This window comes from Salmo salar, chromosome ssa09, assembly GCF_905237065.1.
Source record: "Salmo salar chromosome ssa09, Ssal_v3.1, whole genome shotgun sequence".
Classification (NCBI taxonomy): domain Eukaryota; kingdom Metazoa; phylum Chordata; class Actinopteri; order Salmoniformes; family Salmonidae; genus Salmo; species Salmo salar.
Window position 1 is genome coordinate 144,280,475 of NC_059450.1, and position 15,977 is coordinate 144,296,451.

Genomic DNA, 15,977 nt, shown 5'->3' on the forward strand with positions numbered 1-15,977 from the left:
TCTCTCCCTCCCTCACCCACTCCCCTGTCCCCCCCTGCCCCCTCTGTCCCGGCCCCACACAGCCTGTCAAACAGCCTGTCACACAGCACAAACCTGTCACCCTGTCTGCTGAAGAGACAGTCAGGCAAAACACTGATGTAATGGGAGAGGGATCCCAATCAAAGGACTGATTAGCAATTAATTGGCTGTAAAAATAAGTGTCGGCATCAGTATGTGTGTCTGTGTGTCTGTGTGTGTGTGTGCGTGTGTGTGTGTGTGTGTGTGTGTGTGTGTGTGTGTGTGTGTGTGTGTGTGTGTGTGTGTGTGTGTGTGTGTGTGTGTGTGTGTGCGTGTGCGTGTGTGTGTTTGTGTGTGTGTGTGTGGTTGGGTCCTAAATCAGGGGAGGAGTGCCCTAACCCTCCCCACTCTGCCCTGCCCATATGGTCCCTCAGGAGTGCAGCCAGTCATGGCTGTTGGGAGGATAGAGGGACTCCCATTCTGCACACACACACAGAGACATACACACCACAACCACCACACCACAACGCAGAATGGGGACACACTACCACAGAGCCTAGGAGATAGACAACCCTTCAGTCTGACAGTTCTCTCCCATTGAGGCTGACATTATCCCCTGACGGATCTATAAAAGAAAGCTGATTGACACACTGTGGCACTACTGTCCAGGATTATTATTGTCTCAGTCAGGGTTTCATTGGATATTATTTTGAAGACTGTTGGATCTTGGATACAGCCAGAGATGTGGGTGGGTGGTCCCTCCCACAGAGGGTATAGGGTGGGTTGGCAGTTGCACCCTCTGAGTCTGGCACTGCTGAGTGTGTGGTGCTGCCTGTGCCAGATGGGCATAGGGGCATGGGCACTGGCCGTGTCCGGTGATGAGAGTGTGCCAGGGGTCTCAGTCTCTGTGGTGTTATTTCCGACAGACACGGGCGCTGCCACTCAGGACGGGGCCAGTGAAGGGGCCACCTCGGCCCCCACCTCGGAACACGAGGATGACAACTCCCTGGGCTATACAGGTACTGATGCTGCTTCCTGTTACTATGGTCAACTCTTCTTAGTGTGTGTGTGTGTGTGTGTGTGTGTGTGTGTGTGTGTGTGTGTGTGTGTGTGTGTGTGTGTGTGTGTGTGTGTGTGTGTGTGTGTGTGTGTGTGTGTGTGTGTGTGTGAGAAAACAGTTCATGACTAATGGTAAATTCTCAATTCATGAATTGCTCTTCAAATCATCTCCTGAATTGACTCAGTTAAATGTTTCCAATCTCTCTGTCATGTCCAGTCCTCTCTCTCCCTCTTATTGCAACACATACTTTTCTATCAGAGGTTCTCTTGAATTTTCTCATGTTCTCTCTATCTTATCCATCCTTCTGTAAGTCTTTATGCTGCTCAAAGTTGTATTTATGAAACATTAGTCATTGATAATGTGAGGTTGGAGGAATTGATTACACTGGGTGAGGCACAATAGTGACTAATGGAAGGACGTGGGTTTTAAAGTTGTAATCGTGACATTATTTTCTGCATAGCAACTGTCATATTCTTTCTGAACTTATTCTGTCACACCTGGTATATAAACCTCTTATCCTCTGTAGTTATCAGAGATTACAATATGCATTTCGGGGATGATCTTAGTGTAGACATCTTCTATATGTTCGCTGTATACCATGTTAATGAACAGAATACTGTGAGTAACTGAATCAGGCAAACTGCCTGTGTCTCCCTCTGAGCTCCAACACTACCTAAGAGAAATGGAATCAAACGTGTTGATCATTTTGTGAATACATTACCAGAGACTAGAGAATAGGTTTCCATTTGTGAGTACAGAAAGAGGAGATGTGTGGGAGAACGAGGTGCAGTGTGCTGAGTGGTGTTTCAGTTGACATAGACGGTGTCTCCCAGGGTCAGAGGGCTCTGTGGGGTGATGAGGAATAGAAAATGGGACCAACCTGAGGGACTGAGCTAAAACACACACACACACACACACACACACACACACACACACACACACACACACACACACACACACACACACACACACACACACACACACACACACACACACACACACACACACACACACACACACACACACACACACACGGTCTGGAGCTGATTACAGATGAGGCGTGTGTTTGGTTTATTTTTGCATCGTCTTCCTGACATGAGGGGAATAGAAGTGTCTCCACTGTGTTGTCACTGTGTGTGAGGAGCCCTGGTGATTTACCGGACCTCACACACACAGCCTCTCCCAGCTCCAGGAAGTCTCCTGCAGAAACAGGAAGTTCAATATGAACTGCTAGAGCCATTACCAGGGTCCATCACCGTGTGTGGTGGAGAATAGGATGGGATCGCCAAGAAGGAAAAGTTTAGTATCCCAGTAAATATGGGGATCGCTGCCAGTGTCACAGAAACATCTGAAAATGATATAATGTAAAGCTGATACAGACTGGTATGTCTGTATTGCGTCACCGTTTCTGTACCTTGACATACAGAACATGGACTAGCTAAAATCCACTATTTCTGTAATGTTGTGTCACTATTAGAATGTAACTGAATACAAATCAGAGTTACATATTGCTCTTTAAAACTGTTTTCCCTGTCTTGGCATGATTCATGTGAAGATTTAATCTGGAAAAATCATTTAAGTTCTGCCTCGTTGCATATGGGTTCACGGTCAGGGTGGGAGGCGTTTAAACCTGTTTGAGTGGCCCCCTCATTAATCTGCTATAATGACAGTTCCAGGAGTTCATCTTTAATCCGGCCGTTTAATCCCATCCGTGCATGGAATGAGGGAAATCGATCTGTCCCAGCCAGGGAATTGGAAATGAAACTATTAGGTGAACTAATAATTCAGTCTGCTGCTGATAGGACAGAGTGGGCTGCAGCCAAGGACTCCATTTACACACAGCCTTCCTGGGTGGGACTGCAGATTAGTTTGAAAGCTGCCACTTTTTAGCAGGAGTAAAATTGAAGTTCACCTTGAGAGGGCCACACGATAAAGTATCGGATCCTTCATGTGGTTCACTGCTTTTATTTTTGCCATTGCACCCCCTTGTGATCATTGTGTCCTTGATTGAGAAACAAGTCCATTCATTAAGAGGTAAATCTCTCACCATGTGGCTGAGGTAAGTGGCAGATCCCAACAGACAACAGAGGACATTGAGCTGAATGAGAGCAGGGTGATATCTGTCCCCAGGAGAGGACAAGTTCGCTGTGACACCACTCCATACAGGGCCCTACAGAAGTATGATGCGGTCTGACCTTTAAGGTTCTATCAGAGCACAGCAATCTATTGGACCGTTGGCTTTCATACTGTTCAAATTCTAAATGCAGCTCAAGCTTTTTTCTCCGACTGTCAACACAATCAAATGAATAGAGGATACATACCGGAGACACGTTGGTTGGGAATTGTTGGGAGGTGCATTTTTGGTCTGTGCGTACCCTGCGGATGGTGGTCTCAGAGCCACATTCTAGATTCATGCTTTATGGTTAGTGTAAATAAATGACACTTTACTCATAGTTCTAACACGTATCTATCCAATATGAGCAGGTTGTATGTTCATTGTTACATGTCCACGGTGATAACTACTAGGATAATAACAGACTGGAATCGCTTGATGTGTTGAAGAATGACTATAAAGCATTTATTATCAGCCTAACTGTTATTATCAGCCTAACTGTGTGTTTGGAGGATCTCAAAATACCATAATATAACTTTCAATCTATGGCGGCAAACTCTCGACCTGAAGTTTACCTGAGTGTTAAGATTGGTGTTTTTTATGCTTCTCTAACAGACTTCATTATTACTCTCAGCAGCCAGCCAGCCTGCCAGTCAGTCAGCCAGCCAGCCAGCCAGCCAGCCAACAAGTTAGCCAGCCAGCCAGTCAGCCAGTTCTCACAAATTGCATCCTGAAGTCAAAGTGCATTGTAAATGTATGTCCATAATAAAGGAGAGTGACCGGATTCAGAATAATTAAAGTTGCATGCTAAACCCCCAGCAGCACTTGCAGTATGTTAGCTGCCACACAGCACTGTAGTTGGCAGTGACAGACACCCAGAGAGGGAAAGGAGGGAAAGGAGGGGAGACAGGTTTTTGGTTCTCCTGCTGAGCTTGACTTTAGAGCAGTCCATCTCAGATCATCTCCCCTCACTGTCCACAACTACCACTGCGTCTGTCACACATCACAAAGGATGGCAGCGATCACAGCGCCGCCTGACGATCTATTTGTCTGTTTCTGGAAATAAACACGCAGAGGAAAGTGAGGAAATTGAAGGTCGCCGCACTGCCACTGTTGATTGGCTGTAGAACAGAATGGGTCTAGACAGCCGCTATATTTCATATTCTCTCCATGCGTATGCCCCTGAATGTCTAGTGTTAGACTTTCACTGTAATAACAGATGGGTTGATGGGAAACTAGAGAGCTGATGGTCTGAATGAGAGGCGGTAGATGCTTTTCTGACTGAATAGATGGAGATGGAGAATGCCAGGCCAGGCAAGCCTTCTCCATCACTGTACTTCTCCACCCTTATCTTTCTGCTTCAGGGATCTAGTAGTTGTATTGCAAGTGATCAAAGTAAGGGCACATTGTTCTATGTTGTGTCCATGAGGTCTGTGTTGTGGGCTGTGTTGATATTCATGGCCCATGGTGGGTGAGTGGGTGGGTGAGTGAGTGAGTGGGTGAGTGAGTGAGTGAGTGAGTGAGTGAGTGAGTGAGTGAGTGAGTGAGTGAGTGAGTGAGTGAGTGAGTGAGTGAGTGAGTGAGTGAGTGAGTGAGTGAGTGAGTGAGTGAGTGAGTGAGTGGGTGGGTGGGTGGGTGGGTGGGTGGGTGAGTGAGTGGGTTACATTACTTTGTTTATCCCTGATTGATGTGGAGGTGGAGTGGCACTGTGCGGCTGGCTTGCTGGCAGCTTTACCGTGAGAAAGATGTACAGCTCTACTCCCCATCCGTCCTCTCGTCTCGTTACATACCCTGCTCTGGCCTTGAGTCCCCACCCTGCAAACCAATCAGCCTGCCTGCCTGTGTCAGCCCACCCACATACATTACACCAGAGTACCATCTCTACGGTGCTGCATCCCCTGTGTGTGTCACGTCTCCACACCAACCCTCCTTCATGCTCATAAGTGGCCCGGTTCTCATGATGCAGGGAAAGAGAGGGGTGTTCGTGTGTAGTCAGCCGCTCTCTCTCACGTCCCACTCGATACAGAGCTATTCCACAAAACCCCCCCCGGAGTGACAACATAGCTGCAGAGCTGATCCAGCTTGGAGGAGCGATCCTACTTCAGATGTAATTGCCTTTAACCCGGCACGGCTGTCCTGCAGAAGAATTCCCCACAGCCTGTTTTGTGTAGGGCCACAGAGCCTGGATGGTGACCCTGTTCCCTGTCCAATCTCTTTTCATCTCTCTGATCCTTACAGCTTAACTTACCGCTGTCCCAGGAAATAGCTTTATTAACCATTCCACTCAGAGCTGGGCCGGCCTAATGCTGTCAAGAGGGGTTGGAGTGGGGATAAGATTGGGTAAAATAAAGAGAGAGAAATGGGGTTTAAAAAGAGGGAGAATGGGGTTAGATTATTCAAATCCAAATATCAAATCAAGTCAAAATATTGGTCACGTACACAGTTTTAGCAGATGTTATAGCAGGTGCAGCGAAATGCTTGTGTTACTAGCTCCTAACAGTGCAGTAAAAATGTCAAACAAGTACACAAATAATAATTAAACCTAGAAACAAGAAAATCCATGTTTGAGGTTCAGGGTTAGAGGAATTACATTGGTTTAATGGCTGATGTTATGATTATCATGGAAGGAAAGGTGTAAAGTGGGTCTGATTTTGCTAAGTGCTAATAACCAGCTCCGCCTCCTGTCCTCCCCAACACCATCTCATATTCAAACAGAGAGACTCCTGGGTAATTACAGTGTTTTTCTGCCTATCATGTGAATAGGCTACACTCTGCACCAGCTGTGGGGAGAGAGGGAGGGAGGGAGATTTAATGCCTCCCTTTGTATTGTGCCTGGATGTCCATATGGTGTCTTCATGACTGTCAGGCAGGTGCATTTTTGATTACCCAAATTGAAGGGGACAGCGTGTAATATTCAGTGGTGGAAAAAGCACCCAACTGTTAAACTTGAGTGAAAGTAAAAATACCTAGAAATAGAAAATGACTCAAGTAAAATTGAAAGTCACCCAATAAAATATTACTTGAATAAAAGTCTAAAAGTATTTGGTTTAAATTGTACTTAAGTATCAAAAGTAAATGTAATTGCTAAAATATACTTGTATCAAAAGTAAAGGAAAGTATATTTCATTTAAAATTCCTTATAATAAGCAAACCAGATGGCACCATTTTCTTGTTTTTATTTATTTATTTATTTATGGATAGCCAGCACACCAACACTTAGACATCATTTATAAATGAAGCATCTGTGTTTAGTGAGTCCTCCAGATCAGAGGCAGTAGGGATGACCAGGGATGTTCTCGGTTTAGTGAGTCCTCCAGATCAGCGGCAGTAGGGATGACCAGGGATGTTCTCGGTTTAGTGAGTCTTCCAGATCAGAGGCAGTAGGGATGACCAGGGATGTTCTCTGTTTAGTGAGTCCTCCAGATCAGAGGCAGTAGGGATGACCAGGGATGTTCTCTGTTTAGTGAGTCCTCCAGATCAGAGGCAGTAGGGATGACCAGGGATGTTCTCTGTTTAGTGAGTCCTCCAGATCAGAGGCAGTAGGGATGACCAGGGATGTTCTCTGTTTAGTGAGTCCTCCAGATCAGAGGCAGTAGGGATGACCAGGGATGTTCTCTTAATAAGTCAGTGAATTAGACCATTTTCCTGTCCTGCTAAGCATTCAAAATGTAATGAGTACTTTTGGGTGTCAGTGAAAATGTATGGAGTAGGAAGTACATTATTTTCTTTAGGAATGTAGTGAAGTAAAAGTAAAAATAGTCAAAGATAAATAAGTAAAGTAAAGATACCCCCAAAAACTACTTAATTAAGTAGTAGTTTAAAGTATTTTTACTTAAGTACTTTACACCACTGGTAATATTAAGAAAAGTAATCCAGTGATGAGGATCTCTTTGTCTTGTTTTCCAGCCATGTTGTTTTTAGTGCATCACTGTCACTGCTGATTTCCTTAGCTAGGTTGTTGCCATGGGTGGGGTGTTCGTTCGCCCGCCCTGTGTGGTCGTGTCTTCTCCTCTAACCAGACCTCCACCTTGACACAATGGAGAGATCAGAGAGAGCTGGGTGGGAGAGGACAGCCCCTGTAGCCACAACCTTTGCCTAAAGGTGTGCTGGGTTGTGCTGAGGGTTCTGATAGCAATGCTCCCAGGCTTTCCATCATGTCTGGACTTGTGATCACACATCAGGGTTATTTCTTTATGCAGTTGAAAAAGAGGTCAGTGTTTGGCAGTATTCTCTGTTGCTCTGTGAGGGGTGGCCTAGTATAGCATATTATCGTAAATGATAAACTGGGTGGTTTGAATTCTGATTGGCTGAAAGCTGTGTTATATGAGACTGTATACCATGGGTATGACAAAACATTTGTTTTTACAGTTCTAATTACATTGGTAACCAGTTTATAATAGCACCTCGGGGGTTTGTGGGATATGGCCAATATATTGCTTAATTATAATATAGTAAATTATAGCATAGTATAGTAAAAGTATAGAATATTATAGTATAGAATATTATATAATAGTAGTCACAGCTGTTAGAAGGAGCGGACCAAGATTCCGTGTTTTTGTAGTTCCACATATTTATTAAAAGTGAAACTGAGTGCAATACACTGAAATACAAAACAAACCGTGACGCAGAGTACAACACACTACTCAAAAGACAATAACCCACAAACATGCAGAAACACCCCTACTAAATATGACCTCCAATCAGAGGCAACGAGGACCAGCTGCCTCCAATTGAAGGTCAACCCAATAAACCCCAACCTAGAAATAGACAAACTAGAATTACAACATAGAAATAGAAAACATAGGTCAGCCCAAAAACACCCCCCGTCACGCCCTGCCCTACACTACTATAGAAAATGACATCTTACTAGGGTCTGGACGTGACAGTACCCCCCCCCCAAAGGTGCAGACTCCGAATGCAAACGAAAACCACAAAAAGCAACCACAAAAAACACAAAGGGAGGGTAGGGTGGGTGACTAATGTCTATGGCGGCGGCTCTGGTTCCGGGCGTAGTACCCCCACCGCCCGCTGATCCCCCCGCTTCTGTATGTCCGGAGGAACCAGACCATGGATCATTGCCGGAGGCTTCGGACCGCCAACCGCTGCTGAGGACTCTGGGCTAAAGGCCGCCGCTGAGGACTCTGGGCTAAAGGCCGCCGCTGAAGACTCTGGGCTAAAGGCCGCCGCTGAAGACTCTGGGCTAAAGGCCGCCGCTGAAGACTCTGGGCTAAAGGCCGCCGCTGAAGACTCTGGGCTAAAGGCCGCCGCTGAAGACTCTGGGCTAAAGGCCGCCGCTGAAGACTCTGGGCTAAAGGCCGCCGCTGAAGACTCTGGGCTAAAGGCCGCCGCTGAAGACTCTGGGCTAAAGGCCGCCGCTGAAGGCTCTGGACTAAAGGCCGCCGCTGAAGGCTCTGGACTAAAGGCCGCCGCTGAAGACTCTGGGCTAAAGGCCGCCGCTGAAGACTCTGGGCTAAAGGCCGCCGCTGAAGGCTCTGGACTAAAGGCCGCCGCTGAAGGCTCTGGACTAAAGGCCGCCGCTGAAGGCTCTGGACTAAAGGCCGCCGCTGAAGGCTCTGGGCTGCAGACCACCGCTGAGGGCTGAGTGCTCACAGCAGGCACTGGCTGTACCGGGTTATGGACGCGCACTGGAGGGAGAGTGCGAGGAGCAGGAATCGGTCTCACCGGACTGGGGAGACGCACTAATGGCCGAGTGCTCACAGCAGGCACTGACTGTACTGGGTTATGGATGCGCACTGGAGGCCTGATGTGTGGGGCTGGCATAGGAGGCGCCAGACTAGTAACACGCACCTCAGGGCGAGTGCGGGGAGCAGGAACAGGACGTACTGTGCTGGGCAGACTCACTGGAGGCCTGACGCGTGGGGCTGGCTTTGGAGGCACCAGAATAGTACCACATACCTTCAGGCTAGTGCGGGGAGCAGGAACAGGACGTACTGGGCTATGGTGGCGCACTGGAGGTAGAGTACGGGGAGCAGGCACAGGGTACACTGGGTCTTGGAGACGCACTGGAGGTCTGGAGCGCACAGCCTGCACAACCCGTCCTGGCTGGATGGTCACTGTAGCCCGGCACGGGCGGAGCGCTGGCACAGGGCGACCTGGGCTGTGCTGGGGAATGAGGGCTGCCGTGCGTAGAGCAGGCGCAGGATAAACTGGGCCGAGGAGACGCACTGGCGGCCAGATGCGCTGAGCAGGCACACTCCTTCCTGGCTGAATGCCAATCTTAACCCGACAACGATGAGGAGCTTTCACCGAGCGCACCGGGCTTTGAATGCGTATGGGCGATACAGTGCGCATTTCCGCATAGCTCGGTGCTTTCCTCGTTACCCGCTCCCCACAGTAAGCACGGGGAGTTGGCTCAGGTCTCCATCCTGACTTAGCAAACCTCCCCGTGTGCCCCCCCCAAAAAAAATGTTTGGGGCTGCCTCTCGCACTTGCCTTTCGGTGCATATAACGCCTCGTAGTATCATCGCTCTGACTTCGCTGCCTCAAGTTCCTCCTTCGGTCGGCGATACTCCCCAGCCTGACTCCAGGGTCCTTCCCCGTCCAAAATCTGCTCCCATGTCCATTCCTCCTGCTGCTCCTTCTTACGCTGCTTGGTCCTTTGTTGGTGGGTTATTCTGTCATGGTTGTTATAAGGAGCGGACCAAGATGCAGCATTTTCGTAGTTCCACATATTTATTAAAAGTGTAACTGAATGCAATACACTGACATACTAGAAACTACACAGCAAACCGTGACACAGCGAGTACAACACACTACTCAAAAGACAATAACCCACAAACAACATGCAGAAACACCCCTACTAAATATGACTTCCAATCAGAGGCAATGAGGACCAGCTGCCTCCAATTGAAGGTCAACCCAATAAACCCCAACCTAGAAATAGACAAACTAGAATTACAACATAGAACTAGAAAACATAGATCAGCCCAAAAACACCCCCTGTCACGCCCTGCCCTACACTACTATAGAAAATGACATCTTACTAGGGTCAGGACGTGACAATAGTATAGTAAAGTGTAGAATATTATAGTATAGTATAGTAAATTATAGTATATTATAGCATAGTATAGTAAAGTATAGTATATTATAGTATATTATAGGGGTTGGTGTGATGAGGCAGATGAGGCCTGTACTAGATCCCTGGCTGGCAGCAGTGAGACACAAGGAAGCCTCCGGCGATGATAAAGATAGGGCCCACCTCCTCAGGTTAGTACAGACATGAATGTCCTGGACAGGTGCATGTATACATTATTTATGAGCCCAAAGAGAGTATAGACACCCACACACCTGGGCCAGGTGTGGATTACCCAGGTAACAACGGCTAATGTCTTCAGGGAGCCCCTTTCACACAGACTCACAGCTAAATGGAAACAGTGCTGTACAAAGTTAGATGTTTGGAAATAGCACTTATAGCTCTCTGCCAAAATTGAAAATCATTTGAAATAAATAGCTTCTACTCATCAGTTTATTAAGACGTCGTTGAAAATAGATTACATTTTTTCAAATAGTGAAGTGTTATTTAAGTTTTCTTCCTGAATGGACTGCCTTCAATTCGAATTGACCCCCAGTCAGCCAGAGGAGGCTGGTGGGAGAAAATGTGGGAGGACGGGCTCATTGTAATGGCTAGAATGGAATGAATGGAATGGTATCAAACACATCAAACATATGGAAACCACATGTTTGACTCCGTTCCATTAATCCCATTCCAACCGTCACAATGAATCCATCCTACTATAGTGTAGGTCCTCCCACTAGCCTCCTCTACAGTCAGAGCACGTGTCTGCTAAGCCTCCTGGTCAATTAGGCTTCTTTATGAGTCCACAGACACCCTGCAGCTCTGCTCTGCCTTCCAGCTAGCTTTACAGGACAGATGAGTCCCGTAACTGTCAGCTTTATGATTAGGACAACTGTTACTCATTTTAATGGATATGTATGAAGCTGCACAGTCGCACGCCTCGCACAGATGAACACTATGTCTGTGGCTCTCTGTCAGTGCTGTTGGGACGTATGAGTGCTGGGAGAGGGGTGTCAGTGGTCGCTGGCTGTGGTTCAGCACCTGTTCTCAGGACATTCGCGCGTGGTGTGAGGTCATCAGAACCAGATCTCCAACGATCATATTTATTACATTCATCACAGAGCCAGTTTGTTTTGGCAGGTGATCGCACCGGGGAGAGAGAGAAGAGACGTTTTATTTGAGAAATGAAGGGAATGCTTTTAGCATGAAGCTCTGTGTTGTGTTGTTGTCTGCTCTGGGTCCATAGAGAGAGATCAGTCACTGTGGTTGGGTTTCCCTCAAACTATTCCCTCAACCACTGAACAATGATATTATAAGTATACAATTGGAAACGTTCAAGGAGCAGTGTAGAATCATTTGGAAAACCACAAAAAGAAAATGGCCGACTTCATTTCCATTTCTGTGGCAGTATAGGTCATTGATCTCAGCTTTTTTTATATAATGACAGAGACTTATAGATTTGTTTTGTGAAACCATGAGAAAACAAACACCAGGAGGAAACAAAGTGAATGGTTTGAATATTTGTTTTAGCTCTCAAAAGATCAAGGTACACACTTTAGGAGGATAATTTATCACTATCCATTCATTCATTATGTTTGACTGGGGGTTGCTGAAGGAGATTAATCAAAGGAAGGTACCCACTGTGCCAAGACATCAATTCAACGACTATTCCACTTTGGTTCAATTTCATTAAAATGACGTGGAAGCAATGTTGATTCAACCAGTGTGTGCCCAGTGGGTAGTGTTAGGTCTGAGAACATGGGTGTTTCTCAATATGCAACTGTGCTCCACACTCTCATAAGTGCCGAGTGCATTCTCCGACCACGTTCTCTTGAGTATGTTCTTGTGATGATGAGAGTGTGGAGAATGGATAAAACAATACATTTGAGAAGCACTCGCACTCCCCCTACTGTATTACCTCCCACTCCTCCTACTGTATTACCTCCCACTCCCCCTACTGTATTACCTCCCACTCCCCCTACTGTATTACCTCCCACTCCTCCTACTGTATTACCTCCCACTCCCCCTACTGTATTACCTCCCACTCCCTCTACTGTATTACCTCCCACTCCTCCTACTGTATTACCTCCCACTCCCCCCTACTGTATTACCTCCCACTCCCCCTACTGTATTACCTCCCACTCCCCCTACTGTATTACCTCATGCTGCATCTCCCCCTACTGTATTACCTCCCACTCCCCCTACTGTATTACCTCCCACTCCCCCTACTGTATTACCTCATGCTGCATCTCCTCCTACTGTATTACCTCCCACTCCCCTACTGTATTACCTCCCACTCCCCCTACTGTATTACCTCCCACTCCCCCTACTGTATTACCTCCCACTCCCCCTACTGTATTACCTCCCACTCCCCCTACTGTATTACCTCACTCTGCATCTCCCCCTACTGTATTACCTCCCACTCCCCCTACTGTATTACCTCCCACTCCCTCTACTGTATTACCTCCCACTCCCCCTACTGTATTACCTCCCACTCCCCCTACTGTATTACCTCCCACTCCCCCTACTGTATTACCTCCCACTCCCCCTACTGTATTACCTCCCACTCCCCCTACTGTATTACCTCCCACTCCCCCTACTGTATTACCTCCCACTCCCCTACTGTATTACCTCCCACTCCCCCTACTGTATTACCTCCCACTCCCCCTACTGTATTACCTCCCACTCCCCCTACTGTATTACATCACTCTTCACCCCCATTCACTGAACCTTCTTCCAGCCACACATTGGCAAACAATTTACTTCATAACTATCAGCTAGCTATATGTGAATCGTAATAATGTTGCTAACCAGATAGTTTAACAGGCAAACATGACCTAAAATGAATATTATGCAAGATAGATGTAAAATCTTTGTGGGTACCTAGCTAACAATTCTTTGTTGCTATCTGGCTAGCTAACAATACTAGTAGTTAGCCCTATTGACTTAATATGTGCTTGCTATCTACGGTACGTAGGCAGGTAAACATGCAAAAATTAACACAGCATGTACTTATTAACGTACCTAGATAAAATATTGTAGTCAGGCAACATATGATATGTGAAGAGGTAACATTTCATACCGGAAATCGGAGTGTGTTTTCTCTCGCTTCAGCTCAAATAATGGCCGACATTGATTTCAATACATTTTCAATCATTTTTTAAGTGGTTGCGTCATATTTTCTTTGCATACAGTGCATTCGGAAAGTATTCAGACACCTTGAATTTTTCAACATTTTGTTAGGTTACAGCATTATTCTAAAATGGATTAAATTGTTTTTTTTCCCCATCTTCAATCTACACACAATACCCCATAATGACAAAGTAAAAACAGGTATTTAAAAGATAAAAAATTAAATATCACAATTACATAACTATTCAGACCTTTTACTCAGTACTTTGTTGAAGCACCTTTGGAAGCGATTACAGCCTCAACTCTTCTTGGGTATGACACTGCAAGCTTGGCCCACCTGTATTTGGGGAGTTTCTCCCATTCCTCTCTGCCGATCCTCTCAAGCTCTGTCAGGTTGACTGGGGAGTGTCGCTGCACAGCTATTTTCAGGTCTCTCCAGAGATGTTAGATTGGGTTCAAGTCCGGGCTCTGGCTGGGCCACTCAAGGACATTGAGACTTGTCCCAAAGCCATTCCTGCATTGTCTTGGCTGTGTGCTTTTAGGGTTGTTGTCCTGTTGGAAGGTGAACCTTCGCCCCAGTCTGAGTTCCTAAATGCTCTGGAGCAGGTTTTGATCAAGGATCTCTCTGTACTTTTCTCCCTTCATCTTCCCCTCAATCCTGACTAGTCACCCAGTCCCTGCCGCTGAAAAACATCCCCACAGCATGATGCTGCCCCCACCATGCTTCACCATAGGGATGGTGCCAGGTTTTCTCCAGACGTGACGCTTGGAATTCAGGCCAAAGAGTTCTATCTTGGTTTCATCAGACCAGAGAATCTTGTTTTTCATGGTCTGAGAGTCCTTCAGGTACCTTTTGGCAAACTCCAAGTGGGCTGTCATATGCCTTTTACTGAGGAGTGGCTTCTGTCTGGCCACTCTACCATAAAGGCCTCATTGGTAGAGTGCTGCAGAGATGATTGTGCTTCTGGAAGATTCTCTCATCTCCACAGAGGAACTCTGGAGCCCTGTCAGAGTGACCATCAGGCTCTTGGTCATCTCCCTGACCAAGGCGCCTCTCCCCCTATTGCTCAGTTTGCACGGACGGCCAGCTCTAGGATGAATCTTGTTGATACTAAAGTTCTTCCATTTAAGAATGATGGAGGCCACTGTGTTCTTGGGGGCCTTCAACGCTGCAGAAATGTTTTGGTACCCTTTCCCAGATCTGTGCCTTGACACAATCCTGTCTCAGAGCCCTACAGACAATTCCTTTGACCTCATGGCTTGGTTTTTGCTCTGACATGCACTGTCAACGGTGGGAGCTTATCCAATCAAGTTGTAGAAACATCTCAAGGATGATCAATGGGAACAGGATGCACCTGAGCTCAAATTCGAGTCTCATAGCAAAGAGTCTGAATTCTTAAGTAAATAAGGTGTTTCTGTATAATATTTTTTATAAATTTGCAAAAAAATCTAAAAACCTGTTTTTGTTTTGTCTTTATGTAGAAACAAAATGTGGAAAAAGGGAAGGGATCTGATTACTTTCCGAACCGAGTACAAACCGAATACGCATTCGAGAACTTTCATCTGAACTTTGCTCTGTTTCGCATACTTTGATTTTGGACTCATACCTCGACCCTCCCGTGCTCCAATTTGCGTGCTCGGAGCACGGTTGTATGCATTTTGAGAAACACCACGTCTTTAGCCAACTGACCTTGACAACCAATGGCTATTCTGCAGCACTCACAGCATTTTAGCATCTCTTATCAAGGCTAGTTGCTTCAAAACAGACACAGAATTTAAAAAGTATACTGCATAGCTTAGTTTTGTCCACACAGAACAGATCAATGTTATTGCGTGTGTAGCGAAATGCTTGTGTTCCTAGCTCCAACACTGCAGTAATATCTAACAGTTCACAACAATACATACACATCTAAAAGTAAAATCATGGAATTAAGAAATATATAAATATTAGGATGAGAAATGTCGGAATGGCATTGACTAAAATACAGTAGGATACAGTATAGACATGTGAAATGAGTAAGCAGTATGTAAACATTATTAAAGAGACTAGTGTTCCATTATTAAATTGACCAGTGATGCCATGTCTATGTACATAGGGCAGCAGCCTCTAAGGTGCAGGGTTAAGTAACCAGGTGGTAGCCGGCTAGTGATGGCTATTTAACAGTCTGATGGCCTTGAGATAGAAGCTTTTTCAGTCTCTTGGTGCCTGCTTTGATGCACCTGTACTGACCTCACCTTCTGGATGATAGCGGGGTGAACAGGCAGTGGCTCGGGTGGTTGATTTTCTTGTTAATATTTTTGGCCTTCCTGTGACATCGGGTGCTGTAGGTGTCTGCAGGGCAGGTAGTTTCCCCCCAGAGATGCGTTGGGCAGATCGCACCACCCTCTGGAGAGCCTTGCGGTAGCGGGCGGTGCAGTTGCCGTACCAGGCGGTGATACACACTGACAGGATGCTTTCAATTGTGCATCTATAAAAGTTTGTGAGGGTCTTAGGGGCCAAGATGAATTTCTTCAGCCGCCTGAGGTTGAATTGGCACTGTACGGGTGGACCATTTCAGATTGTCAGTGACGTGTACTCTGGGGAACGAAGCTTTTCACTTTCTCCTCTGCGGTCCCGTTGATGTGGATAGGGACGTGCT

General features: G+C 46.4%; 1 protein-coding gene across 1 annotated transcript in view; it reads left to right on the forward strand.

The window, feature by feature from the left end:
* The first annotated feature begins 629 nt into the window (after positions 1–629).
* LOC106613194 (roundabout homolog 1) overlaps positions 630–15,977 on the forward strand; it is a 333,867-nt gene continuing 318,519 nt past the window's right edge. Inside the window, exon 1 of the mRNA XM_014215221.2 lies at positions 630–1,016. Within this exon, the coding sequence (XP_014070696.2) occupies positions 740–1,016 (277 nt within the window). The 5' untranslated portion in view covers positions 630–739. The remainder of the gene's footprint in view (positions 1,017–15,977) is intronic.